Source organism: Stomoxys calcitrans, chromosome 1 (genome assembly GCF_963082655.1).
Source record: "Stomoxys calcitrans chromosome 1, idStoCalc2.1, whole genome shotgun sequence".
Classification (NCBI taxonomy): domain Eukaryota; kingdom Metazoa; phylum Arthropoda; class Insecta; order Diptera; family Muscidae; genus Stomoxys; species Stomoxys calcitrans.
The window spans coordinates 267,559,010-267,585,934 of record NC_081552.1 but is presented as its reverse complement, the minus strand read 5'-3'; the positions used below and the strand labels follow the sequence as shown (position 1 = coordinate 267,585,934).

The 26,925-nt window shown below is 38.4% G+C and overlaps 2 protein-coding genes across 4 annotated transcripts in view; both read left to right on the top strand.

The window, feature by feature from the left end:
• The window catches only part of LOC106090565 (beta-alanine transporter), a 43,602-nt gene extending 27,385 nt beyond the window's left edge, over positions 1–16,217 (top strand). The window contains exons 2-4 of the mRNA XM_013256805.2: positions 8,880–9,325; positions 14,092–14,284; positions 14,349–16,217. Of these exons, the coding sequence (XP_013112259.1) occupies positions 8,880–9,325; positions 14,092–14,284; positions 14,349–15,285 (1,576 nt within the window). The 3' untranslated portion in view covers positions 15,286–16,217. The remainder of the gene's footprint in view (positions 1–8,879; positions 9,326–14,091; positions 14,285–14,348) is intronic.
• A 5,272-nt stretch (positions 16,218–21,489) lies between these two features.
• Positions 21,490–26,904, top strand: LOC106090577 (glutaminyl-peptide cyclotransferase). Of its 3 annotated transcripts, none has more exons than XM_013256824.2 (7): positions 21,490–21,790; positions 21,958–22,064; positions 25,256–25,541; positions 25,691–25,822; positions 25,913–26,120; positions 26,185–26,404; positions 26,481–26,904. In XM_013256824.2, the coding sequence occupies exons 1-6, from the start codon at positions 21,695–21,697 to the stop codon at positions 26,358–26,360; spliced, it is 1,005 nt and encodes a 334-aa protein (XP_013112278.1). In that variant the 5' UTR covers positions 21,490–21,694; the 3' UTR covers positions 26,361–26,404; positions 26,481–26,904. The 3 variants fall into 3 exon arrangements, with proteins under 3 accessions (XP_013112278.1, XP_013112285.1, XP_013112270.1); XM_013256831.2 differs by having other exon boundaries at positions 26,467–26,904; XM_013256816.2 differs by having other exon boundaries at positions 26,185–26,904.
• The last annotated feature ends 21 nt before the right edge of the window (positions 26,905–26,925 follow it).

Genomic DNA, 26,925 nt, shown 5'->3' with positions numbered 1-26,925 from the left:
CTGAGCCAAATTAAGGAAGGATGTCGGGAGGCCTAAGATAACTCTCTGTCCTAAATTTCAGCAAAATCGGATAATAAATGTGGCTTTTATGGGCCTTAGACCCTAAATCGGCGGATCGGTCTATATGGGGGCTTTATGAAGATATAGTCCGATATAGCCCATCTTCGAACTTAACCTGCTTATGGACAAAAAAAGAATCTGTGCAAAATTTCAGCTCAATATCTCTATTTTTAAAGACTGTAGCGTGATTTCAACAGACAGACGGACAGACGGACAGACGGACGGACATGGCTAGATCGTCTTAGATTTTTACGCTGATCAAGAATATATATACTTTATAGGGTCGGAAATGGATATTTCGATGTGTTGCAAACGGAATGACAAAATGAATATACCCCCATCCTTCGGTGGTGGGTATAAAAAAAACAAGTAAAAGCGTGCTAAGTTCGGCCGGGCCGAATCTTATATACCCTCCACCATGGAGCGCATTTGTCAGTTCTTTTCCCGGCATCTCTTCTTAGGCAAAAAATTATATAAGAAAAGAAAGAAAGAAAAAACCTGCTATTAGAGCGATATCAAGATATGATCCGGTTTAGACCACAATTAAATTATATGTTGGAGACCTGTGTAAAATGTCAGCCAATTCGAATAAGAATTGCGCCCTTTGGGGGCTCAAAAAGTAAAATAGAGAGATCGATTTATATGGGAGCTGTATCGGGCTATAGACCGATTCAGACCATAATAAACACGCATGTTGATGGCCATGAGAGGATCCGTCGTACAAAATTTCAGGCAAATCATCAGAATTTCGCTCTCTAGAGGCCCAAGAAGTCAAGACCCAATATCGGTTTATATGACAGCTATATCAGGTTATAGACCGATTTGAACCACACTTGGCACAGTTATTGGATATCATAACAAAACACGTAGTGCAAAATTTCATTTCAATCGGATAAGAATTGCGCACTCTAGAGGCTCAGGAAGTCAAGACCCAAGATCGGTTTATATGGCAGCTATATCAGATTATGAACCGATTTGAACCATACTTGGCACAAATGTTGGATATCATAACAAAACACGTCGTGCAAAATTTCATTCAAATCGGATAAGAATTGCGCACTCTAGAGGCTCAAGAAGTCAAGACCCAAGATCGGTTTATATGACAGCTATATCAGGTTATGGACCGATTTGAACCATACTTGCCACAGTTGTTGGATATAATAACGAAACACGTCGTGCAAAATTTCATTCCAATCGGATAAGAATTGCGCACTCTAGAGGCTCAAGAAGTCAAGACCCAAGATCGGTTTATATGACAGCTATATCAGGTTATGGACCGATTTGAACCATACTTGGCACAGTTGTTGGATATAATAACGAAACACGTCGTTCAAAATTTCATTCCAATCGGATAAGAATTGCGCACTCTAGAGGCTCAAGAAGTCAAGACCCAAGATCGGTTTATATGACAGCTATATCAGGTTATGAACCGATTTGAACCATACTTGGCACAGTAGTTGGATATCATAACAAAACACGTCGTGCAAAATTTCATTCCAATCGGATAAGAATTGCGCACTCTAGAGGCTCAAGAAGTCAAGACCCAAGATCGGTTTATATGGCAGCTATATCAAAACATGGACCGATATGGCTCATTTACAATACCAACCGACCTACACTAATAAGAAATATTTGTGCAAAATTTCAAGCGGCTAGCTCTACTCCTTCGGAAGTTAGCGTGCTTTCGACAGACAGACGGACGGACGGACGGACAGACGGACGGACATGGCTAGATCGACATAAAATGTCACGACGATCAAGAATATATATACTTTATGGGGTCTCAGACGAATAATTCGAGTAGTTACAAACAGAATGACGAAATTAGTATACCCCCCATCTTATGGTGGAGGGTATAAAAATTATATTAATAACGAATGACGGCAAGCCATTCGTGCTCGCCAATAAAATGAAGGTCCCTTATCATTAAGCTTAACCTTGTAATGGACAGCACTCATAGGTGTGAGATAATTTTGAACATCTTAACTTCTTGGCATTTGTATGCCCTCCACCATAGGATGGGGGTATACTAATTTCGTCATTCTGTTTGTAACTATTCGAAATATTCGTCTGAGACCCCATAAAGTATATATATTCGTGATCGTCGTGACATTTTATGTCGATCTAGCCATGTCCGACCGACTGTCAGTAGAAAGCACGCTAACTTTTGAAGGAGTAAGGCTAGCCTCTTGAAATTTTGCACAAATACTTCTTATTAGTTGGGGTTGCAAATGGGTTATATTGGTCTATGTTTTGATATAGCTGCCATATAAACCGATCTGGGATTTTGATTTCTTGAGCCTCTAGAGGTCGCAATTATTATCAGATTTGCCTGAAATTTTGCACGAACTATTTTGTTATGATATCCAACAACTCTGCCAATTATGGTTCAAATCGGTCCATAACCTGATATAGCTGCCATATAAACCGAGGTCGGAATTATTATTCGATTTGCCTGAAATGTCCATCACCACACGTGTTTCTTATGGTCTGAATCGATCTATAGCCTGATACAGCTCCCATATAAATCGTTCTCTCTATTTTAGTTCTTGAGCCCCCAAAGGGCGCAATTCTCATTCGAATTGGCTGAGATTTTACACAGGTCTCCAACATATAATTTAATTGTGGTCCAAACCGGACCATTTCTTGATATCGCTCTAATGGCAGAGCAAATCTTTTCTTATATCATTTTTTGCCTAAGAAGAGATGACGGGAAAAGAACTCAACAAATGCGATCCATGGGGGAGGGTATATAAGATTCGGGCCGGCCGAACTTAATACGCTTTTACTTGTTTTATCTCTTGTTTTCTCGCATAATCTTTTATATAACTTAAATATAAATAGAGTAACTTAAACACATACTACTCTACTCTCCACAGACATATTGAGTGATTGTTTTGCTTGTCTCTTTTCACTTGTGATATTGTTTTTGTGATTATTTAGTTATTACTCAATATCTTCGAATTCTTGTTTGTTATTGCTTATTTTCAATTCAATGTTACTTTCTAATTGCCTATATAAGAAGACGCACAAACCAGAAATTCGCATTTTTAGAGTTGCAGCCGCCAATAAAGGACGAAATTGGACAATTGTCTGTTTTGACCCTCCAATTCAAAAATATTAGGTCTGTACCGAAAATAAAAACGTTTTTGGACGGAAACGTCTGGCACGTTATATTTTCGGAATAAAGATATATTATAAAAATTAAAGTAAACAAAATAAAATTAAAAAAACCCAAAACCTTCGGCTTGTGAATTCTTCACGAACCCTACATAGTATAATTCCCTATTGTTTAATTAAAAACCATTTATCAACAATTATAGATTTAATTATGCAAATCGTATGTACATACATGTGTATTACAAACAACTAGAATACCATCACTAAAGACAACGATGGTGACCGCTCTAACTCATTGCAAGAAATGCTCCACCGGCATTAGCATGAAGCTAGACCTTGGCTAGAAATGTTTGACAGAGAACTTCAATTTCATTGTGTAAGTGAATGGGCATTTTGTTCACTTAAAATGTGAACGTGTAAATAGTCATTAAGCCAGAAAACTAAAAAAATTAAAGTAGCTTTGTTCATGAAGTTTTAGATTTGCCGAGAGAATCTATGAGTTTTTGCTGCACAATACCGGTTAGGTCCAACTTGGTTCGTTTATAGCCATTAGTATGGTTATATGTCTGTCTGAATTGTTAGATGATTGCTTCTGACTAGCTCACATACGAACAAACAATCCCAACTACCATTTGATATCAAGGACATGTTATTGACCGAAACTAATTATTTTGAGAAACCTAAATGTCTATACACACAAATCCAACTAAATATTAAAGTTGCCTATTGTGTATCTATAAAATAAACAATGAGCTAATAAAAAAAAATAAACAAATTGCATGAAAAATAATAAATCATTATTTTGATTTAATTCATCATAATCCCCACATGCATTTTCAAATGATGTTAAACTTACGAGTATTGGCCTTTCGTCGCCAATTGATAGTAAAAAATCGGCGATTATAATCTAAAAACTAAATAGAAATTAAGTAACAACTAGTGTTGGAGGAGTCGATTTTTATCCCCTACATGGATAATGAAGTAAAATAGTCTTCCCCCATTTTCGAATATTTTACGCTTTAAGGCCTGGTTATGCTCTCGTTAATGTAGAACAAATGTGTCGTAAATGTAAAGAATCTGGGCACATGGAGCAACAGCGACAGCCATTGCCGTTGTCTTAGCGTTCGAAGCCATCAATGCAACTTCCAACAGATGAACAAAATCATGTGTAGTACGGAAGAAGTGTAATTTGCCACAGACAGAATGTCTGTCATTACACAAAAATACATGCATTGGGAAAAGTACAGCTAATAAGCAGGGTTGTCGAGCTTGATTAATGTGGTAATTGTATCATAGATGCGTTTTCGCTATTAATACGATTCAAATACAACATACCAACGCACGGCCCTTGAAGCCACCACACCTAATATGTTAGAAAAGTCTTCTAACCAAAGACGAAACGCCTCCCATAGTGGTTGGTGTTTGTTGCTATCTTTGGCTTTCCTTTTCCATTTGCATCTCCAATCATTGAGAACGTCTCGAAAGAGAAACAAAAAAAATTGCAAAACTATTTTTTTTTTAACAAAAAAAGACTTGAAAGTGAGAGATTGTCTGACGTCGATAACTTCAGGCATAACTCAAGGACAGGTCGGAGAAGACGGGGGGCCGCAGTGATGCGAGAAGTTGAGACGTCTCTCCAACTGAAGAAGTATGCAATGGCGGCCTTCTCGTATATTGAGAGGGCATTTAACAACCGCCCTCAGCCACACGCGGAGACAGAATACGGAAATTATGTATGCGAGGGGCGGACTGAGGAGGGTTTCTGTAGATAGGGACTGGATTGGGGCTATGCTACAACACACACAACATTTTAGGGAGATCTGTGTGCCATAATAATAGACGGAAAAGAAATTCTGGAAAGGGATTACCAGTTTTGGAAATCAGTTGTTGTTGCTGATGTTTTAGCCACATTTATATGTGAAGGTAGCGATTTCTCGTCAAGCTCGTTCCGGTCACCGATCGCAGCGGGAACATTATGACCATTGGTTATTTAAAGACGCCAATAGATCGCCTCGTCACATCGAGTATCACAGGCACTCAGTATTTAAGCAAGAGCCGTTGCCGTCCGGTCTCTCACGGAGACTCTCCCTTCGATACCGCTGATTGTCCGCGACTACAATTGCAGTTGTGGACTCGCCCGGTAGGTCTAAGCTGAGCTTCTCGTAATGACAATGAACACCAAATAAATTGGAGCTCAGAGTTTCATCTGATGTGGTGCTTACAATCATCGCGTGCCGGGTCGAAATCAGTACGTGTATATGGCGGCCCTAAGGCCATGAACTCTAGTACAGTGAGGTCAAAGTGCCTGGAGGAGTGTGTGGAATCCCTGGAAAGACCCCAGTTCCACGACATAGTGCTAACAAGGATTAGCGGACACAACAGCAACGTATTGGCGTTTACCCCTACTCCATTGTAATTTCTTGTTATCACATACATATGACTCACTTTTTTTCAAAACATTTTCTTTTCGCAACAGGTCAGACTGGCCACCTTTTCATGGCGGGCTACCCATTCAACCTTTATAATTAACAATAAATGTCACAGGATTTGATAGGAGAATAGGAGTTTTCTGAACATAAATTTTTGGTTTTGGAATTTCTTCGAACTTTAAATTTTATCACCTGACACAAAAACGGAACGTAAAATTTAGTTTTTACCGAGTTCTACATTCCACTTACGGTCGACGGACGTTCGATAATCGTTTGCATGCGTTTTCATAAAGCAAAACAAAACAGCTGGCAAGTTTTCTTACATTTACGGTATGTTTACGAGAGCATAATCAGGCCTTTACTCTTAATAGGCCGATACATATACTGTCGAATCCGGATAATTGAACACCGTTTATTTGAATAAGTCGGTTAATTGAAATGCAAATTATGTTGAACACATCACCTTTTAATGATATCAACTCCGCTTATTTGAAAACATCAGATAATTGACAGGACTATATCTTGATATAGCCCCCATATGGAGCGGTCCGCCAATTTAGAGTCTAAGGCCCTTAAAAGCCACACTTATTCCCGATTTTGCAAAAATTTGGGACAGTGAGTTGCGTTAGGCCCCTCGACATTCTTCTTCCACTTGGCCGAGGTCGGTCAAGATTTGGATATAGCTGTCATGTACACCGATCCGCCGATTTAGGGTCATAGGTCCAGAAAAGCCACATTTATTATCCGATTTTGCTGAAATTTGGGACAGTGAGTTGCGTTAGGCCACTCGAAATCTTTCTTCAATTTAGTCTAGATCGGTTCAGATTTGAATATAGCTGCCATATAGACCGATCTCTCGATTTAAGGTTTTGCGCCCATAAAAGGCGTATTTATTGTCTGATTTTGCCAAAATTTGGGACCGTGAGTTGTGTTAAGCCTTCAACATCCTTTTTCAATTGGGCCCAGATCGATCCAGATTTGAATATAGCTGTCATATAGACCGATCTCTCGACTTAAGGTTTTGGGCCCATAAAAGGCGCATTTATTATCCGATGTCGCCGAAATTTGGGACAATGAGTTGTGTTAGAACCTTCGACATCCTTCTTCAATTTGGCCCAGATCAGTCCAGGTTTGAATATAGCTGCCATATAGACCGATGTTTCGATTTAAGGTTTTGGGCAAATAAAAGGCGCATGTATTGTCCGATTTCGCCGAAATTTGGGACAGTGAGTTGGTTAATTAGGCTCTTCGACATTTTTTTGCAACTTGGTCCAAATCGGTCCAGATTTGGATAAAGCTACCATATAGACCGATATCTCAATTTAAAGGCCCCATAGAAGGCGCATTTATAATCCGATTTCACTGAAATTTGAGACAGTGACTTATGTTAGGCTTTTCGACATCCGTGCCGTATATGGTTCAGATTGGTTTACTTTTAGATATAGCCACTTGAAAGATCAATATTTTGCTATACACAATTGAACTATTAGTATTTGGTCCAAATCGGAACATTTTTCGATATAGCTGCTATGGGGCATAAGGTATGCATTTTTCACCGGATTTTGACGAAAGGTGGTCTACGTATATCGCCGAGGTGGTGGGTATCTAAAGTTCGGCCCTGCCGAACTTAACGCCTTTTTAAATTTTTTTTGTTTTTTGTTTTTTTTTTTTTTTTTTTTTTTTTTTTTGAAAATGACATCGGGTAAATGACGACCCCCATTGCGCATGCAGTGATTACGTCGATTTTTGTTTTTCTTGAGATGTGCATGGTTCGTGATCGATCGACATAAACAGTGCATCCGTTTTCTTAAAAAAAAAAAATAAGGACCAATTACTCCCATTTCTTGTCTTAAAAAGGAGTGTAAGAAGGAGATTAACGCCTTCTCTGAGGATGGCAAAATCCGCATTGTTTGGATGCCGGTCCATAATGGAGTAAGGGAAAATGAAAGGGTAGACGAGTTGGCGGTGAAGGCCAGAGGACTGCCGTCAATAAACTTGGTTAACCCGAAGCCTTTCGGGTCGACGCAGTCGGAGTTAAAGGAGTGGGCGACTAATGCGTATGCAACATTGTGGAACAGCGAAACGCTCGGTAGGACGGTGAAAATCCTATGGGGGGATCCAGATCGTGAGAAGACGAGGCTATCAGTATAGCAATTGGTATCATAACGGGACACATGGGACTAAGAGTTCACTTATGTAAAATTGGTGCGGCAAGTGATGGCATGTGTAGGACATTCGGGGAGATGATGAGACGTTGTAGCATTTCCTTTGTCATTGGCCGGTTTTCGCGTCTAACAGATACCGGAGACACAATACCAGACATGAACCAACTTAGGGGAGTGGTATTGAAAACAATTAAGGATTTTGTAAGTAGCACGAAATTCCAAACTTAAAATTTTCTTTTTAGAGGTTACTTTATAGTTTTCAGAGCGCACAACAAGCCGATTACTGGCATAGGTGTATGTCCATAATGGCATGGGGCGGATTAATATCTGCACCCTCTTTTCAACCTAACCTATTTATTCCCTTTACCCACATCGCACTAGACAGTAACTCGTTCACAACGAGTGGTGAAGTTCACGCGGATTACATCTCTCCAATAACTCATGTTTTTCTTGTTCACGGAGCCGGAAATGTGAATGTAAGCTTCGTCACTGGAAAAAGCTGCCGCGTCTTCAGGCAAGTGAGCGTCCGTTAGAGGAGAAGCTCTCAACGGCGAAGGCCCACTGCTTCCTAGACCAGAGCATGATGGCAACCGACTTGGGGACTTTCCCCTCTCGACCCCCTCCCCGGCCAAGTCATCGCTCGGGAGCTTAAACTTGAATCGGACTGCACTCATAGATATGTGAGATGTCTGCCCCTGTTCCTTAGTGGAATGTTTATGGGCAAAATTTGCAATGTGCAAATGATTCAACCTGTAGTTTCTTACCAGGTTAATATTGTAATAAGTTTTTCTTTATGAACATTGCGTAAATGTGAAAGTCCATTTACCTAAAGGAACCACATGTCATTTATCTTCCCTTTTTTTGCTGCCTATCCATCCGTTCAACGTTATCAACTGATGGATGAGGGGACGAGATTGTTGATATTGTAGAGATTTCCCGCAGAAATATCTACCATTACAATAGGCGCAGTTGAAAAACTGACGTGTGTTGATCCAAGCTTTCTCCCTACCCTCTTATTCTTATTCACGACTTCCCCAACTAGTTTTAACAAAATTTTTATATCTACAGAACCAATTGCAATTCTCCATATTTATTCCTCTTTCAGACTGGCTCTTTCCATACCCCGCATGGATAATGGTGATTACCACAATTGCTTCATGTACAACGTCAACTATACCGATTTGCTGGCCAAAGGTGTACGCAAGGCTGACCCGTCTTGGCCCAGGGCTGCTTGTATGCACGGTTGGTCCTACAATTTCACTGAGATCCCCTATGCCACTGTGGCTACGGAGGAAAATTGGGTGTGTGATCATGCCACCTTGCCCACATATGCTCAATCGATATTCTTTCTTGGTGCTATTGTTGGAGGTCTCCTATTTGGCTGGATTGCGGATAAATTTGGACGTATTCCATCTTTGATTGGATGTAATTTGGTGGGCTTTGCAGCTGGTGTGACCACAGCCTTTGTTTCAAGCTTCTGGCAGTTTGCCTTAATGCGGTTTTTTGTTGGCTTCGCATTTGACAATTGCTTTACAATGATGTACATATTAGGTGAGGACAACCACAGCAACATTAATTATTTAAAACTTCAAATGCATGGCCAGTGAATGGCATTGACATCACATCGGTATTGGCATTAATTAATCATAAAACTACATTTTTGTTTGTCATCACAAAGAGAACTGGACATGTGTGTCAAGCTGTGTTGAAAAGTTTACATAATAACCAACTAACTTGGATTAATAGAGATGCTAGGGAACCCATAGTGGAAACCTATATAGATGCACTTAAACAAATTATTTGAAGTTGTTATTGAAAATGCAAACATCTTGGTTTTTATACCCTCCACCATAGGATGGGGGTATACTGATTTCGTCATTCTGTTTGTAACTACTCGAAATATTCGTCTGCGACCCCATAAAGTATATAAATTCTTGATCGTCGTGACATTTTCGTCCGTCTGTCCGTCCGTCCGTCGGTCCGTCTATACGTCGAAAGCACGCTTACTTTCGAAGGAGTAAAACTAGCCTCTTGAAATTTTGCACAAATACTTCTTATTAGTGTAGGTCAGTTGGGATTGTAAATGGGCCATATCGGTCCATGTTTTGATATAGCTGTCATATAAATCGATCTTGGGTCTTGACTTCTTGAGCCTCTAGAGGGCGCGATTCTTATCCGATTAGAATGAAATTTTGCACGACGTGTTTCGCTATGACTTCCAACAACTGTGCGAAGTATGATTAAAATCGGTCCATAACCTGATACAGCTGTCATATAAACCGATCTTGGGTTTTGACTTCTTGAGCCTCTAGAGGGCGCAATTCTTATCCGATTTGAATGAAATTTTGCACTAAGTATTTTGTTATGATATCCAACAACTGTGCCAAGTGTGGGACAAATCGGTCCATAACCTGATATAGCGGTCATATACACCGATCTGGGGACTTAACTTCTTGAGCTTCTAGAGGGCGGAATTCCTCTTCCATTTAGCTAAAATTTTGCTTGACGTATTTATTATAACTTTTAACAACTGTGCCAAATAAGGTTCAAATCGGTCCATGTTTTGACATAGCTGCCATATAAACCGATCTTGGGTCTTGACTTCTTGAGCCTCTAGAGGGCGGCAATTTTTATCCGATTTGAAATAAATTTTGCACGAAGTATTTTGTTATGATATCCAACAACGTTGCCAAGTGTGGTACAAATCGGTCCATAACCTTATATCGCGGTCATATAAACCGATCTGGGGACTTAATTTCTTGAGCTTCTAGAGGGCGCAATTCCTCTTCCAATTAGCTGAAATTTTGCATGACGTATTTTATTATGACTTTCAACAACTGTGCCAAATAAGGTTCAAATCGGTTCATAACTTGATATAGCTGGCATATAAACCGATCTGGGACCTTGACTTCTTGGCCTCTAGAGGTCGCAATTATTATCCGATTTACCTGAAATTTTGTACGACGGATCCTCCCATGACAATCAACATACGTGTTTTTATGATCTGAATCGGTCTATAGTCTCATACAGCTCCCATGTAAATCGATCTCTCCATTTTACTTCTTGAGCCCCCAAAGACGCAATTCTTATTCGAATTGGCTGACATTTTACACAGGTCTCCAACATATAATTTAATTGTGGTCCGAACCGGACCATATCTTGATATCGCTCTAATAACAGAGCAAAACTTTTCTTTAATCTTTTTTTGCGTAAGAAGAGATGCCGGGAAAAGAACTCGACAAATGCGATCCATGGTGGAGGGTATATAAGATTCGACCCGGCCGAACTTAGCATGCTTTTACTTGTTATATTTATTCTCTAAAGGCTGGTACTATAGTCCCTTTTAAATATTTTTCGCCGATAATTTTTTTGAGATAATAGATTTTTATGGCTTACTTAATGGTTTCGGCTGCAGGTCAGTTAAAATAAAGTGTTTTAGGGTGTTGTTTCAATTTATTTCTGATATTCGGTTGACTTCGTCTAACCGTTTTCATAGGCTGTTTTTTTTTAACAAAACAATAAACAATTAAGTAAAATAAATCACAATGAAATGAAAAAAAATGTTTACATTTTGATTGAGGAGTCACATTCGATGTACTGCTCTTCGTCTCACTATCGGTTGTCAACTGATTTTCTCTTTCTAACGAACACACACCATGAAAGTACCGATAGAACAGCGCCAAACAACCCGCATTGCGACGATGATCAAGGGAGGCAATAAAGTTGGATACCACACAGTCCCCAATCAACGCCATCGCTCACATCGCCTGTACACAGTCCAGTAGCTCCAGGGATGATTTGAAGTAGATGTTAAGAAGATCAGATGGAGTGGAGTAATTCTTACACCGTTTAAGGAAATCTAAACACTTGAATGCTTCTTTCGACACTTAAAAACCATGTTGAGCCCAACGGACATCACTTTGTATTTTCATGTCCAAAACATTAAGAGCTGATTGCTCAACATCTACACCGTTGATAGACAAAGATGGTCGTAATGGGTCAGCGATTCGTTTGTGTGACAACAAGCAGCCCTGAGTCTACTCGATTCATTCGACCCCACTCAGAAATGGCCAGCTAATCCTGGCAGAGTGTATTATTCACAACCCGCCTCTTGTCCTCAATCTTTCGAAGACTCATGACAGAGATTACTGTCATCCGCAAATGAGTAGATCGGAATCGATGTCTGACCCATCAGATCGTTGATGAAAATAAGAACAAGTTATAGTCCGATTCGGACCATAAATGAATGCTGAACATTGTAGAAGTCATTGTGTAATATTTCAGCTCATTCGGATAAGAATTGCGCCTTGTAGGGGCTTAAGAAGCAAAATCGGGAGATAGGTTTATATGGGAGCAGTATCAAGCTATTGATCGATTCAAACCATATTAGACACGTATGTTAAAGGTCATGAGAGAAACCGTTGTACAAATTTTATGCCAAATCGGATGAGAATTGGGTCCTCTAGAGGATCAAGAAGTCAAGATCCCAGATCGGTTTATATGGCAGCTATATCAGGTTATGAACCAATGTGCGCCATATTTAGCACAGTTATTGGAAATAATAAGAAAACATCTTATGCAAAATTTCAGCTAAATCGGATGAGAATTGCTTGCTCAAGAAGTCAAGATCCAACCGATTTGAATCATACTTAACACAGTTGTTGGAAGTAATACCAAAATACTACGTGCAAAATTTTAATCAAATCTGACGATAATTGCGTCCTCTAGAGGCTCAAGAAGTCAAGACCCGAGATCGGTTTATATGGCAGCTATATCAGGTTATGAACCGATTTGCGCCATATTTAGCACAGTTATTGGAAGTCATAACAAAACACCTTATGCAAAATTTCAGTCAAATTGGACGATAATTGCGCCCTCTAGAGGCTCAAGAAGTCAAGACCCAAGATCGGTTTATATGACAGCTATATCAAAACATGGATCGATTTAAAACATACTAAGCGCTGTTTTTGGAAGTGATACCAAAACACCACGTGCAGAATTTCAGTCAAATCGGACGAGAATTGCGCCCTCTAGAGGCTCAAAAAGTCAAGACCCAAGATCGGTTTATATGGCAGCTATATCAAAACATGGACCAATTTGGCCCATTTACAATCCTAACCGACCTACACTAATAAAAAGCATTTGTGCTAAATTTCAAGCGGCTAGCTTTACTCCTTCGAAAGTTAGCGTGCTTTCGACAGAAAGACGGACGGACATGGCTAGATCGACATAAAATGTCACGACGATTAAGAATATATGGGGTCTCAGACGCATATTTCGAGGTGTTAACAGAATGAGGAAATTTGTATACCGCCATCCTATGGTGGAGGGAATAAAAAGAGAAGGAGAACGAGAAAGAACAGAGCCCTGGGGTACACCTGCGGTTAATTTATGCTCATTGGATGAGAACCCATCTATAACGACTCGAATAGTGCGTAAGCTCACCTACAGTAGTTTGATGAGGATCGTCATCTCCACATGAAAATGTGGCTACAACAGCAACAACATACTCAAGAGAAACAACTTACTCACAAAGAAACAACCAAAATGAAGTAGCGCAAAAACAGGTGAATGAACGGGAAGCACGCCGATAAATGTGTATACACACATTGAAAAGTTACTCTTTTGCAAACGAAGATTGCTGGGTAACAGGTTTTTGACATTGTCTGTGTTGCTATTGGCGGTTGGTGGTTTACCTTTCTTACTGCGCTTGAAGAAATGATGCCCTGGTATGATGTTTGTCTCAAGAAGGCATGCTTCTGCCATTGAGCATGTAAACTTTTTGGGGCAAAGCTGACTGATGATGGATTTTGGTTAGCTTCGAAATCGCGATCTCTGTAGCCTGTCCAATGCATCAATCGCAACCATATTTTACATAATGTTGTCCTTTAAGAGGAAGTCTATCATTGATGTATAAGCTTAAATCGAACTTTCCTCTTTGATTCACGAGAAGTCTTCCCGCTGTACCTTTCTTGCTTTCTGGAAACCATGGGGGCTTAATCCGTATCCGATTAGCCTAAAAAGTTCTATATTGCCTTTCGTTAACTTCTTACAACTCTGCCATATGAAACGATTTTCCGGAGCTCTGGGGAACGCTCTTCTTATCCGATTTGGCTAAAGTTATACATGTAAGGCCATAATTGCATGAAGTGTTCGTTATTACTTCCAACATATGAATTTGGTCTATAATCTAGAGTGGCTTCAATCTAAACCGATATGATATGCTATTATTAAGTGTCCTTTTTGTTAAATAGTTGCAAAGGAAAAATTGAATCCTATAACATGATCAATAATTTGTTCCTTTTATTATTCAACAGTTCTAGAATATGTTGGACCACGCTATCGCACATTCGTAGCTAATATGTCTATAGCGATATTCTTCACTACGGCCGCTTGTATGTTACCTTGGATTGCTTATTATTTGGCCAATTGGAAGCTACTGGCGGTAGTCACTTCGGCACCCCTTCTACTTGCTGTCTTTACGCCTTTGGTAGTACCGGAATCTGCAAGGTGAGTTCGATGAAAAGAAATACTTTTTTGGTCGTTTATACAATACATTTTTTTCTTATTACAGATGGCTGGTGTCTCAAGGCAAAGTGGATAAGGCTGTGGCAATTATGAAGAAATTGGAAAAAGTTAATGGAAAGCACATCTCAGCTGAAACTTATCAAAACTTTACAGATAGTTGCATGAAACTGCGGCAAGAGGATACCAAGAATCAGTCCTATTCTGTGATGGATCTGTTTAAGACACCTCGTCTGCGACGCATCACCATATTGTTGATAATAATTTGGATGGCTATCTCTCTGGTCTTTGATGGTCATGTGCGTAACGTTGGCTCTTTGGGTTTGGATTTGTTCTTTACTTTTACCGTTGCCAGCTTTACCGAATTTCCCGCAGATACTCTGTTGACATTGACATTGGATCGCTTCGGACGAAGATGGTTGGCTTGTGGCAGCATGGTCTTAAGTGGCCTCTTCAGTCTTTGTGCCACTGTGGCTCCGCTGGGCGTCTATTCGGCCAGCCTTGCCATAATGGGTCGTTTTTTCGTTAATATATCCTATAACATAGGTTTACAGTATGCAGCGGAAATTCTGCCAACAGTGGTGAGAGCCCAAGGTGTTGCCTTCATACACATCATGGGCTATGTGGCTTCGATAATTGCTCCTTTCGTGGTTTACCTCACCTACATATCGCCCATGCTGCCTTTGATTATTTTGGGTATTTTGGGCATTGTCGGAGGGCTATTGTCTTTGCTGCTGCCCGAAACACTGGATCACGATTTGCCACAAACTTTGAGCGATGGCGAAGACTTTGGTCGTGGACAAAGCATTTGGGACTTCCCTTGCTTGGCCAAGAAAATTGATGATAAAAATGATCTGGAAGTAAGAAATCCAAACTTTGTGCGTTCCACACAAAGTGGAGCCTCCCTGCGAGCATCAACAGGAGGTGAATTACGATCGAGCATTTTGCAAAGATCTGTGCGATCCCGGTACTCGTCAAAGCTGTAAAAATGCAATGCAAATTCAACATAACAAAGCAAGGTTTTAAAATACAAACAACATCCGCAATACACTCACACACACGCACATCCCCACAACTTGGTCACAACACACAGCCACAAAAGATTTTACAAACTATTCACTCTACACCTGCACATTACAAAACTTGAAACTCGTCTTTGTCCAGATGGCTGCATGATCCGTCATTAGTATGAGAGTCAATCTAATTGCAGTTGTAGCCACTATCGGCAATCAGCCTCGAACTCTCACACATGCTAAGCATGCGCCTAGCCGCTGTGGGCAACACGCACTACTTTCATGCATAATTAATAACAAATTTACATGTGGTTAATACACAATTATAGACATTCTAGCTAGCTCTAGCTACACATTAGGCTAATACTCGTTTCATAAAATTGGACAACCCAAACGAATAGAGAATCTTCCAACCTAATTGTAGGCCATTTTAAGAAGCATTTAAAACAAATTATTGTATAAATGTTTATTTTTTATTCTATTTCTTCTATAAAACTTCATAGTTTAGCAAGGGACCGACTCCCATATACTATATTTCGTACTAGTGTACTTGGATAATTAGTATGAGCCAAATTTAGACACCAACATAGATATATATATGCGTATACATACATATGAGTTAAATTAATTTTAATTGTACCTGTCTGTCGGCCATGTCGCCCCACACAGAGAAGCGATATACGATTCAGATGAATGGAATGACCATTGAAGTTATCGTGATTTCATCATTGGTAAACTCTGTACAATTGTGATATTAGTATTATTATTTATAATTTAATATATGTATAATCGAATATGAATATAGATTAAGTAAATTTCGCACAACCATTCAATTATGTTTATACCAACTAACGAAATTAGATGAAAGTTATTTAAAATAAAATTTGTTTTTATGGACTACATTATATAGCGAAGTTTCACTTTTTGGAAGGGAGTAAACCACGTTTTCCAATGGACAACTTTCAATCAGCAAAAACCAAATGAGTAATCCTCACCCATCCATCCCAGCAAAAACTGTCATTACTAAATAACCTAGTTGGTAAGCCCACGCATAATGAAGCAATTACTTTTACGTGGCCTAGGAAGCTATTACTTATTCGCACAGTTACCGTTGGCTCATTTGTAAGCTTGGACAATACATTAAAAATTACGTCGTTCTAATTTATTCTCTTACACTCTTTGTTTATGTTCTCTTCTATGGCTAGTATTACCGCAGGTATTAGTATGAATAAGTCCTTATTTTTAAGCCACAAGTAATGTTGATGGTAATGATATATCTATGCATGTAAATGCTAAAAATAACGACATGTGTTTATTAAGATTTTGCTGGATTTGGACAAAACACTGATTGTTATGTCAAATAATGATCGCAAATAGATTGTACTTATGGTAGAGCTGGCAAAATACCGATGGCAGAATCGATTTATTTTTTTGACTGAATATCGATTGATATTTTTCCGAGGAATACTATCGCAAAAGTTGAATATTCTTGCAAAATTAAACAAAACCAAGTAAGAGCGTGCTAAGTTCGGCCGGGTCCAATCTTATATACCCTCCACCATGGATCGCATTTGTCGAGTTCTATGCGCGGTATCTATCTTTAGGCAAACAAAGAATATTGAATAAGAACAGTTATGCTATTGGAGCTATATCAAGTAATAGTCCGATATGGGACCATAAATCTTTCAGTTCATTCGGATAAGAATTGCGCCGTTGCACAAAATTTCTTCCAAACCGAATGAGAATTGCGCCCTCTAGAGGTTCAATAAGTCAAGAACCCAGATCGGTTTATATGGCAGCTATATCAGTTTATGTAGCGATTTGTGCCATACTTAGCACAGCTATTGGAAGTCATAACAAAACACCTCATGCTAAATTTCAGCCCAATCGGATGAGAATTGCGCGCTCTATTGGCTCAGGAAGGCAAGATCCAAGATCATTACTTTGAATCATACTTAACACAGCTGTTGGAAGTGATACCAAAACACTACGTGCAAATTCAGTCAAATTGGATGAGAATTGCGCCCTCTAGAGGCTCAAGTCGTCAAGACTCATGATCGGTTTATATGGCAGCTATATCAAAACATTGACCGATTTGGCCCATTTACAATCCCAACCGACCTACGCATTTGTACATGTACATTTTCTGTTTTTATTTATTGCAATAATTGATTTTTTATTCATTTTCAATAAACACGGTATTAGATTTGCAATTCCCTAAGTGAGGTTGTAAATTTTCATTATATTTACAAGTATTTTCATAAACAATAACAAATATATTTACAACTTCAGTTATTGAGTTTACAATTTTCTCCTTGGGCACCAAATCAATTACAGGCTATAAATGGATTTACAAACCCAGGCCATTGCCTGTGAATGCCTGGTTTTGTAAATCCAATTATAATGATAATTGATTTGGTGCCAAATGGGGAAAAGTTGTAGATATAATTATTATTGTTTATTGAAAATATTTGTAAATATAATTACTATAATAAAAACATTTACAACCGCCTTTATGAAATTGGTAATTTGAAATTTAATAATAATCAAAATTGTAAAACTAATAACGTGTTTATTGAAAATCAGTGAAAATCTAAAAAAAAACAATAATTAAAACAAAAAAATTGTTTTTTTTTCTGTGTACCTTTCAAGCGAAATCTTCGGTAACGGTATCGAATAAAAAATTTCGTTTAGGATATATTAGTGCGTTTTATAAAGCAACGAAAATGTCGCTATAACCCGCGTACCTTAAAAAAGTTAACCTTTTGTAATTTTCGCCGGCGGACATATTTCTCTGGGTGTATGAGGATATAAACAGGCCTGTTCCGGTTTTCGCAAAAGCGCAAAATAATAGCTTTAAGTATATATTCCAAACTTCATACTTTTAAGGTTTGAAATCACTTGAGGTTCCTCTTACTGGACAGAAATTTGAAAAAAAGTATGCATTCAAGCTTTTATCTGGCAAATGTTGCAAGAAATAAGCAAAAGAAAAGCTTCCATTTTCCGTTTTCGAAAACCGGAACTTGTCTGAAAGCTTTTAAGCAGTACTGCTTTTATCAAGGTACATGTACATTCGGAGTCGATATAGCCATGTCAGATGCTATTTGATATAGGTCGCTGGTCTAAATTCTGGATATAAAAGTCACCTTACGTACGTATTAGTTGAAGTTTCCAATTTGTGCACTTGTACGTTTAAGATTATAAAATCTAGAACAAAAATGTTCCAACTTTGGTTAGTTCTCTCCACTTTTGTGGACCGATAAGGTCCGTTACCCCAAAAATACTACTGTATTGTGTGGAGGGTCCGCCCTCTTCCGTTATCAATAAATTATAAAGCCTATTTCTACTTCCTGACCATATTTGCAATCTACTCCCGAATACCTTTCATTTGAGTCCCATATTGTCATGATCATCCAAAAAACCTATTTAAGGCGGCCCCCAGGTACTTGGATCCAACTTTTATTATGAAAATCGCATTCTACTCTTCAATACCTTTCATTTGAATCCCATATTGTCCCGATCGGTCTACTTTTATTTTTGGGTAGTACTTTTGAGGTAAGGGGAGGGTCCGCTTTTTTTGTTATTAGAGTAAACTTTCTTTTCGGTTGTTTCTTACAAATTTCTCTGAGTGTGCTGTACTTCATTTTTCAAAATTTGTTCATTTTTGAACAATAATAAATGGTGGTGAGTTGTCGAGGCCTAATCCAGTCAAACTTAACGTGGTTTTTACTCATTCTTTATTAAAAATTTGTATTAACATAAATGTTTTAAATAAATTGCACCTATAGGCCCTTCCTCTAAAAGTATCCACATTGCACCTGTTATTTAAATATTTATTTGTGTATTTGTGCGTCATAAACATAACTTTAATGCTCTCAACACTTGTTTCGCCAACTACCAACTTTTGAACCAACTCTCAAAAAATCAAGAGAGTCAAATCTAATGGCAAAGCTCGAATTCAGCACTGCGATTTGAAAAACCACAAACACACAAGCAAACTTAAGCAATGTGCTCCGCTGACGGCGATATTCCAACAATCGTGTTGTGCTGTTTTAACACCCATCCACCAGGATGGGGGTATACTTCATTCATTGTTGCGTTTGTAACAACTCGAAATATCAACCACCTAAAGTGTATATGTTTGGATATGTTCTTCATCGTCTTGACACACAATGTCATTGTTGGTGATTGCAAGTGGGTTATATCGGCTAAGATGTGTATATAGCTCCCATATTGTGCGTTGACTTCTTGAGCGCCTGAAAGCGTTTTTTTTTACGATTTGGTATATATGGCTGGATACCTTACAAATGTGGCCAGCATTTTTAAAGGGGATAACCACCGCTGTAAAATTTTGTCTGCTGTTCACGCCAGGATTTTACCCCAAGCGTTCGTCGTCATAGGCAGACATGCTCACCTCTGCGCCACGGTGACCTCCCATCACATATAAACCGATGGCCCAATTTGATTTTCTGAGCCCCTGAAAGTTTTTTTTAACAGACTGGCAAACATTTGATACGTGAACAACACCTATGTCCTCCAATATTTATGCCTAGAGATGGGCGATGGGAAAATACCCAAAAGGTATTTACCCGGTAAATTGAGTAAATACCCGGGTATTTACCCATTTATACCTTAAAGCTGGGTATTTATAATTTTGCAGTTATTTAGGGTATAAAAACATTTTTCAAAAAACTTTTGATAATTTCATATTCATCGTATGTAAACCTGACCTTGAGATCTCATAAAGTCGGATTTTAGTCATATATAGCTGGTTTATAGACCGATCTCCAGATTAAAGTCTTGATGCAATAAATTGGTAATTTTTCATCCGATTTCGATGCAATTTGGCACTGTGAGTTCTGGAATACCCCTATTCATTTCAGTGAAGTGCGGTTCAGACCGGACTATATTTGGATATAGCTGCCCTATAGACCGACCACCCGATCTCGCGATATTGGGTATTGAGGCCATAAAAGATCCATTTATTACCCGAATTCGATGAAATTTGGCAAAGTGAATTCTGGTAGATCCCCACCCATTCCTGTCAAATATGGTACAGATCGGACCATATTTGAATATATCTGCCCTCTCCCGATATTGTGTAATAAAAGGAGCATTTTTCATTCTATTTTGATGAAATTTGGCACAGCGAGTTCCGGTACCCTTCTAAACCTTTTTGTTGAATATCGTCCAGATCGGACAATATTTGGATATAGCTGCCATATAGACCGATCTCCCGAAATATAGTATTGAGTCCATAAAACGAACATTTTTCATCCGATTTTGATGAAATTTGAAACAGTGCGTTTTAGCACCCCACTAAACCATGTTGAAACCAAATTTCATCGAATTCGGGTAATAAATGCATCTTTTATGGCCTCAATAACCTATATCGGAAGATCGGGTGGTCGGTCTATAGGGCAGATATATCCAAATGTAGTATTTCACAGAAATAAGAATAGGGGTCTACCAGAACTCACAGTGCCAAATTTCATCGAAATCGGATGAAAAATGACAAATTTATTGCCTCAAGACTTTAAGTATGGAGATATAGCGGCTATATATTGTATAATTAAAATCCGACTTTATGAGGTTAGCAGGTCAGGATTATATACAAAGAATACGAAATTATCAAAAATTGTTTGGAAATTCTTTTTATACCCAAGATATCTGCAAAATTATAAATATCCAAAAAAGGTATTTATTGGGTATTTACCCAAATTCCACCCAACTGGGTACATAAATAGATATAAACGATCCCTGGATTTGTTTTCTTGAGACCCCAAAAGCCTAAATTGTCTTCATATTTGGCTTAAGTTAGGCACCTGAAGTATACTTAGACCCTCCAATACCAAATATCACCCTGATAGATACATAAATGGATATATCCCTCATTTAAGCCCTCCCCTAGATATGACTTCTTGAGCCCCTAGAAGCCTCAATCATCATTCTTTTCTTCAACAAAAAGAAAATATAAATTTTAATGTTAACCAAAATCAAATGTAAATTTTGAGCATAAACCATGGTGATGGGTGCCCAAGATTCGGCCCGACCGAACTTAGCACATTTTACTTTTTACTGATTTTGAGCGCAAAAGCCCTTGAAAAGCTTTGGTTGGTACACACGACTGCCTCTGATAATTGCTTTAGTCGGATGCTTAAAGTGGGGTTTGTCTCTCAGTTCAATCAGTTTAGTGTTTAGCTGCATAGCATACCAACCATATCGCGATTTGTTAATCATATTGCCGTTAAGCGGTTACGAATATAAATTTACAAATACACGACGAACGGTCGAATGGCATAACTAGTAAATAAATCAAAAATATTGTTAGAATAGCGGCATCGGCATATCCGTGTGATTGATTTGTGGCGCAGATCGAACAATGACAGACATGGGAATTTTATGGCAACGACAGTTTGTGGGAATTTGTTTGTTCCTGTTCCTGCATTCATGTAAAGGCGATTTGCAAGTGCAACAGGTTGGTCGTTGTTTCATTTTGTGTTACCTAGCATGTTCCCCAATGATATACCTACCTGCCATCCCATCACCATCACCATCACCAGTTTTGTTTTTGTGATCTATTTTAATGTGTACAAAGTTTGACTTTTGTCTTATTGACTTTGCTTTTGTTGCTTTTATTGGCAGATATGGCCCGATGATAACGCTCACTTCAACCAAACATTGACAAATATTTTGCAACCACGCGTCGTGGGTTCAGCAGGGCACACCAATGTTAAAAACTTCATAGTGAGGTAAATATGTATGATTTTTACAATCGAACGAATCGAACCTGTTTCAGTGAAAGAAATCAAGAAACCATTCACGCTGCATTTCAGACAGTTTTAAATAACAACGTATTGTAGTTTTGTTTTTCTTCTGTTGCTGCATACAAATATTGATTTGAGGAGAACGTCACATCTGGTGTTTAATTTTAGTGACATATTAGTGCGAACAATTTTAGCTTCTTTCAAAGGCGATTGAGCTAATTATAAAAAAGTATTTTTGAAATTGCTTCCGGAATCAAAATTCATTAAGAGATTTGCTAGCCAACCAACTCTTATAATATTTTGGGAAATTTTTTGTTATATGTGGCTTATTTAAGTCTGAACAGGTAAGAATGCATTGAGTTCGGCTGGTCCAAATGCTTTCTAATTTTCAAGTTCCTTATTTTTATAGGATTATTAGCTGACTCGGGCTCCGCTGCGCCTTCTTTTACTTTATATGGAAAAAAGTTCCCTTGGAATATTTATTTTCGGCAATTAAAGATCTTTTAGTGAAATACCATGCTAACTTGACTAACAGTTTAACAATATAAGTGCCTTTATCTGAATCCCACATGATCTTTTTTGGTCTACGAATTTAAGTTTGGAAGTAAGGTGTACTCCATTCTTAAAATACTTCATTTCAGCCCAATATTCTCATGATGTCTGATTTAGTGGTGTTTTTGGGGGAGAGGTGGTCCCCCAGATACATGGGGGAACACCTCCAAATACCATTTATTTAAACCCATATTGCCATTGGCTTAAGAGGAGTTTACAGGATGAGGCGTCCCCCAAACACATGGCCCCAAAATAGGTTATCAAATTCATTTTCTAATCTCAAATAGGTTTCATTTGAGCCACATATTGGCATGGCCGAAAAATTTTTTCCCTTTGCGGGTGTTTTGGGAAAGGGGTGATGCCCTAAATACATGGTCCAACATTTAGATATCAAATTCGTATTCTACTCCCAAATACCTTTATTTGAGCCCCAAATTGCGATGGTCACTCAAAAATTGCTGTTTGTGGGGTATTTTGGGAAAGGGGCAAACCCCCAGAAAATTGGTTCCGAAAATGGGTATCAATTCTTACTCTACCCCCAATACTTTTCATTTAGGCCCACATTGTCATGGTCGTTAAATATGCCCGATTTAGGGGTGTTTTGGGGATTGGGGTGGTCCCTCAAACACTAAGCCCGGAAAATATATCAGCAACGTTCTCTATTCTCATTAATCTATATATCATTTATTTGAACCTCATATTGCCATTGGCCTCGAAATTGGATATCAAATACGTCTTCAAATCTCATTTAAACGCCTTATTGCAAAAGTCAGCAAATATGTCCGGTTTGGGCTATTGGCCCTAAAAACTATAAATATTTAGTTCCACTCTCTTTACGATCCGAGTTTTTTTGGTGAGCAAATACTTCCAATTTGGGAGTTGTTATGGTGGTGGGACGTCCCCTAGACAGTTGGTCCCTAATGTTGATATCAGATACGTGGTCTACTCCGAAATACCTTTAATTTGTGCCCCATATTTCCATAGTCGGCAAATATGACCGGCTTGGGGGGTGTTTTAGAGGATGGGCGGCCACTCTATGAGTTGGCCTTGAAAATATACATTGACTTTCGTAGAAATAAAACTAGGTGCTGGAAATTTCGCACAAATACTTCCCACAATTACTACTTCCAATTGGTAGGAGTCTACCAGAACTCACTGAGCCAAATTTCATCGAAATTGAATGAAAAATTACTTTAAGTCTGGAGATCGGTCTATATAGCAGCTATATATAACTAAAATGCGATTTTATGAGATCAGAAGGTTAGGCTTATACACAAAGAATACGGAATCATCAAAAATTGTTTGGAAAATGTTTTTATACCCAAGATATCTACAAAATTATAAATACCCAAAAAAGATATTTATTGGGTATTTACCCAATAAATACCCAAGCGTTGGGTGTTTACCCGGTAGAAACCCATCTCTACACATGTGCGTAAAAAAATAGGAAATAAGCAAAAAAATCGTTATGCAGGTGTGACATATTTTATATTTTATCTCTTTGTGTTTGTTTGCATGTTCCGTATGAAGTAAAAAACGGCAGAACCGATTTTATTTATTTCAAAATTCAGTAATACTAAGCCTTATTGGCCAGATACACGTATTACACTGTAAGAAAAACAACAACATAACATAAAAAAGTCCCATTTAGCAATAACGCAAATTAAACAAAGTATAGAATTTCTGAATTTGAACTCTTATAGTAATTTAAAATTTCGGGTGAGATGCCTGGGGGGCCGCCCAACCCTAAGACCCGCCATATGCATATATAGACCAATCTCCACAATATGGGATACAAATGAAAGGTATTTGTGAGTACAAAACGAATCTGTGTTTAGGGGCCGTCCCACCCCCAAGAGAGTGAAAGAAGGTGCAGCTGGGTGGGTCTGGTTCAGCTTATCAAAGATAAGCAGCATTACTCCCGATGAATTGTTTGATGCTTTTATGTCAGTTAAATCTAATGTCGCTGGGTGTGACGGGTTCCCGATGAATTTTTTTAAGATAATTTTCCCATTTATTTCCGATTTTCTTCTTAAATATAACCATGACCTCTACATTTCAAAACAGCTGGAAGATTGCTTGGATTAACCCTATAAGGAAAAAGAGCAGCACTGGTCATGTTTTGGATTATAGACCTATAGCGTTACTGCCGGTGCTTTCGAAGGTAGTGGAACATGTTTTTAAGAGACAGCTCATAACCTAGTCCGATCTGTACCATATTTGGGTCGGATGTTGGGAGGCTTAAAACTCCGCACTATTCCAAATTTCAGCGAAATCGAATAAAAAATAAAGCTTTTATGGTCTTCAGACCCTTAATCGAGAGATCGATCTATTGTATATGACAGCTATATCTAAATATACTCCGATCTGAACCATATTTAGGTCGGATGTCGGAAGGCTTAAAATAGCCTGATATTTCGATGTGTTGCAAACCGAATTACTAAATAAATATACCCCCTATCCTACGGTGGTGGGTATAATAAATAAAATAAAAGTTAGAAAAGGGAGCAGTTTTCATGATCAGCAACACATTCAACAAACAACAAAAATTCTAGAAGCTTTTCCAATTCCAGCGTATCTTCATCCATGTAAAATGAGAATTAATGTACCTTATCCATTTGCAGCGAACTCAACACACTAGGTTTCGATACGGAAATCGATTCGTTTACACAAAATGTTCCAATTTTCGGAAGTGTGACATTTTCGAATATTGTCGGAGTTATAAATTCGGAGGCCGATGATTTCTTAGCCTTGTCCTGTCATTACGATAGCAAATATTTTGCCAACGATCCCGGTTTTGTAGGAGCTACAGATTCGGCAGTGCCTTGCGCAATTCTTCTGAATACAGCAAAAACACTAAACTCGTACTTGCAGCAGCATTTTAAGAATCGCAAAGATCTGGGTTTGATGGTAAGTGTTATTTCAATCATATGTACGAACAGACAGACCATTAATTAGTATGCGTTTGAGGAAGTTTTGATGAACGCACGTTTTGTGAATACTAATTCTATGGATGTTTTGAGTTAAATTACTATGAAATGTTTTTTTTCTTGATGTAGCTTATTTTCTTTGATGGTGAGGAAGCTTTCCGAGAATGGAGCAACGATGATTCTGTGTATGGATCAAGACATTTGGCTAAAAAATATTCCGATACAAAAACCAGGTCCAATATAAGGCATATAGACCGTATTGTAAGTTGTTGTTCCACAATTGAGCATTCTACATAGCCTTTGTTATTCATACTCGTAGTTTAAACTAATGTTTCCTTCCTTCACCTTTAGGAGGTTTTAGTTCTTTTGGACTTGCTTGGTTCTGCCAATCCGAAATTCTACAGCTTCTATGCCAACACTGATGGTTTGCATAAGAGTATGTACGATATTGAACGGGATTTGGCAAAGAAAAGATTATTGGAAGGCAGCAATCTAATGTTTATCAATCGCCCAGCTCAAGGATTTGTTGACGATGACCACCGCCCATTTTTACAAGAGAGTAAGCAATATTATCATCTGCCAAAAGATTTGAGTACTCATTATTTATACCATGCCCTGTTTAGATGTTCCTATTTTACATGTGATACCAACACCCTTCCCGAACGTCTGGCATACATCTGGCGATAATGCTGCTAACCTCCATTGGCCTACCATGCGAAATTTCAATAAGATTTTCCGATCATTTGTTTATGAATACTTGAGGCGTCACAGGGAGAAAGTCAATTTAAGAAATCTTTAGGATTTTATAATCATCTAATCAGAAAAATTATCCGCTCTTTAAAAGTATTATACATATATTGCAAAAAATTAGAGACCCATTTTTTTGTTTTAATAAAATAACGAAGAGCATCCTTTGCAGCTCATTATTACCTAAAATCAACCCGCACCCCATCTTAGTCGCAGAGTTCCTGGGTCTTGACACTCAACAGAATCAAGCAGACGAAAAATGGAACACAACAAACTGCTACAACAAGCCCATTTTTTGTTGCTTTTATAATATAACGAAGAGCATCCTTTGCAGCTCATTATTACCTTAAATCAACACTTGAGAACACCAACAGATTTTACCTAAGGGCTATGATTTTTGTCACAAGAGAATGGCTAAAAGACTCCTTAAACGCATAATTACCAAAATAACCATGCAGAAACAGCAATGGAAGAAATCCCCGACGCTTGATTTATTGTTAAAAATGCTTTATAATGGGCTTGTGTCAGGTAAACTCATTCGATATGTAAATTGTCTTATTCAACAAAATTCGAAATAAACTTTCACTGTTAACCAATGTTGCGGAGGCCACTGAGCC

Excerpts from the sequence above, each read along its gene's own strand:
- LOC106090577 (XM_013256824.2), top strand. The coding sequence starts at position 21,695 with ATGACAGACATGGGAATTTTATGGCAACGACAGTTTGTGGGAATTTGT. Across the intron at positions 22,065-25,255 it reads GTTAAAAACTTCATAGTGAG|CGAACTCAACACACTAGGTT; the intron begins GTAAATATGTAT and ends ATCCATTTGCAG. Across the intron at positions 25,542-25,690 it reads GCAAAGATCTGGGTTTGATG|CTTATTTTCTTTGATGGTGA; the intron begins GTAAGTGTTATT and ends TTCTTGATGTAG.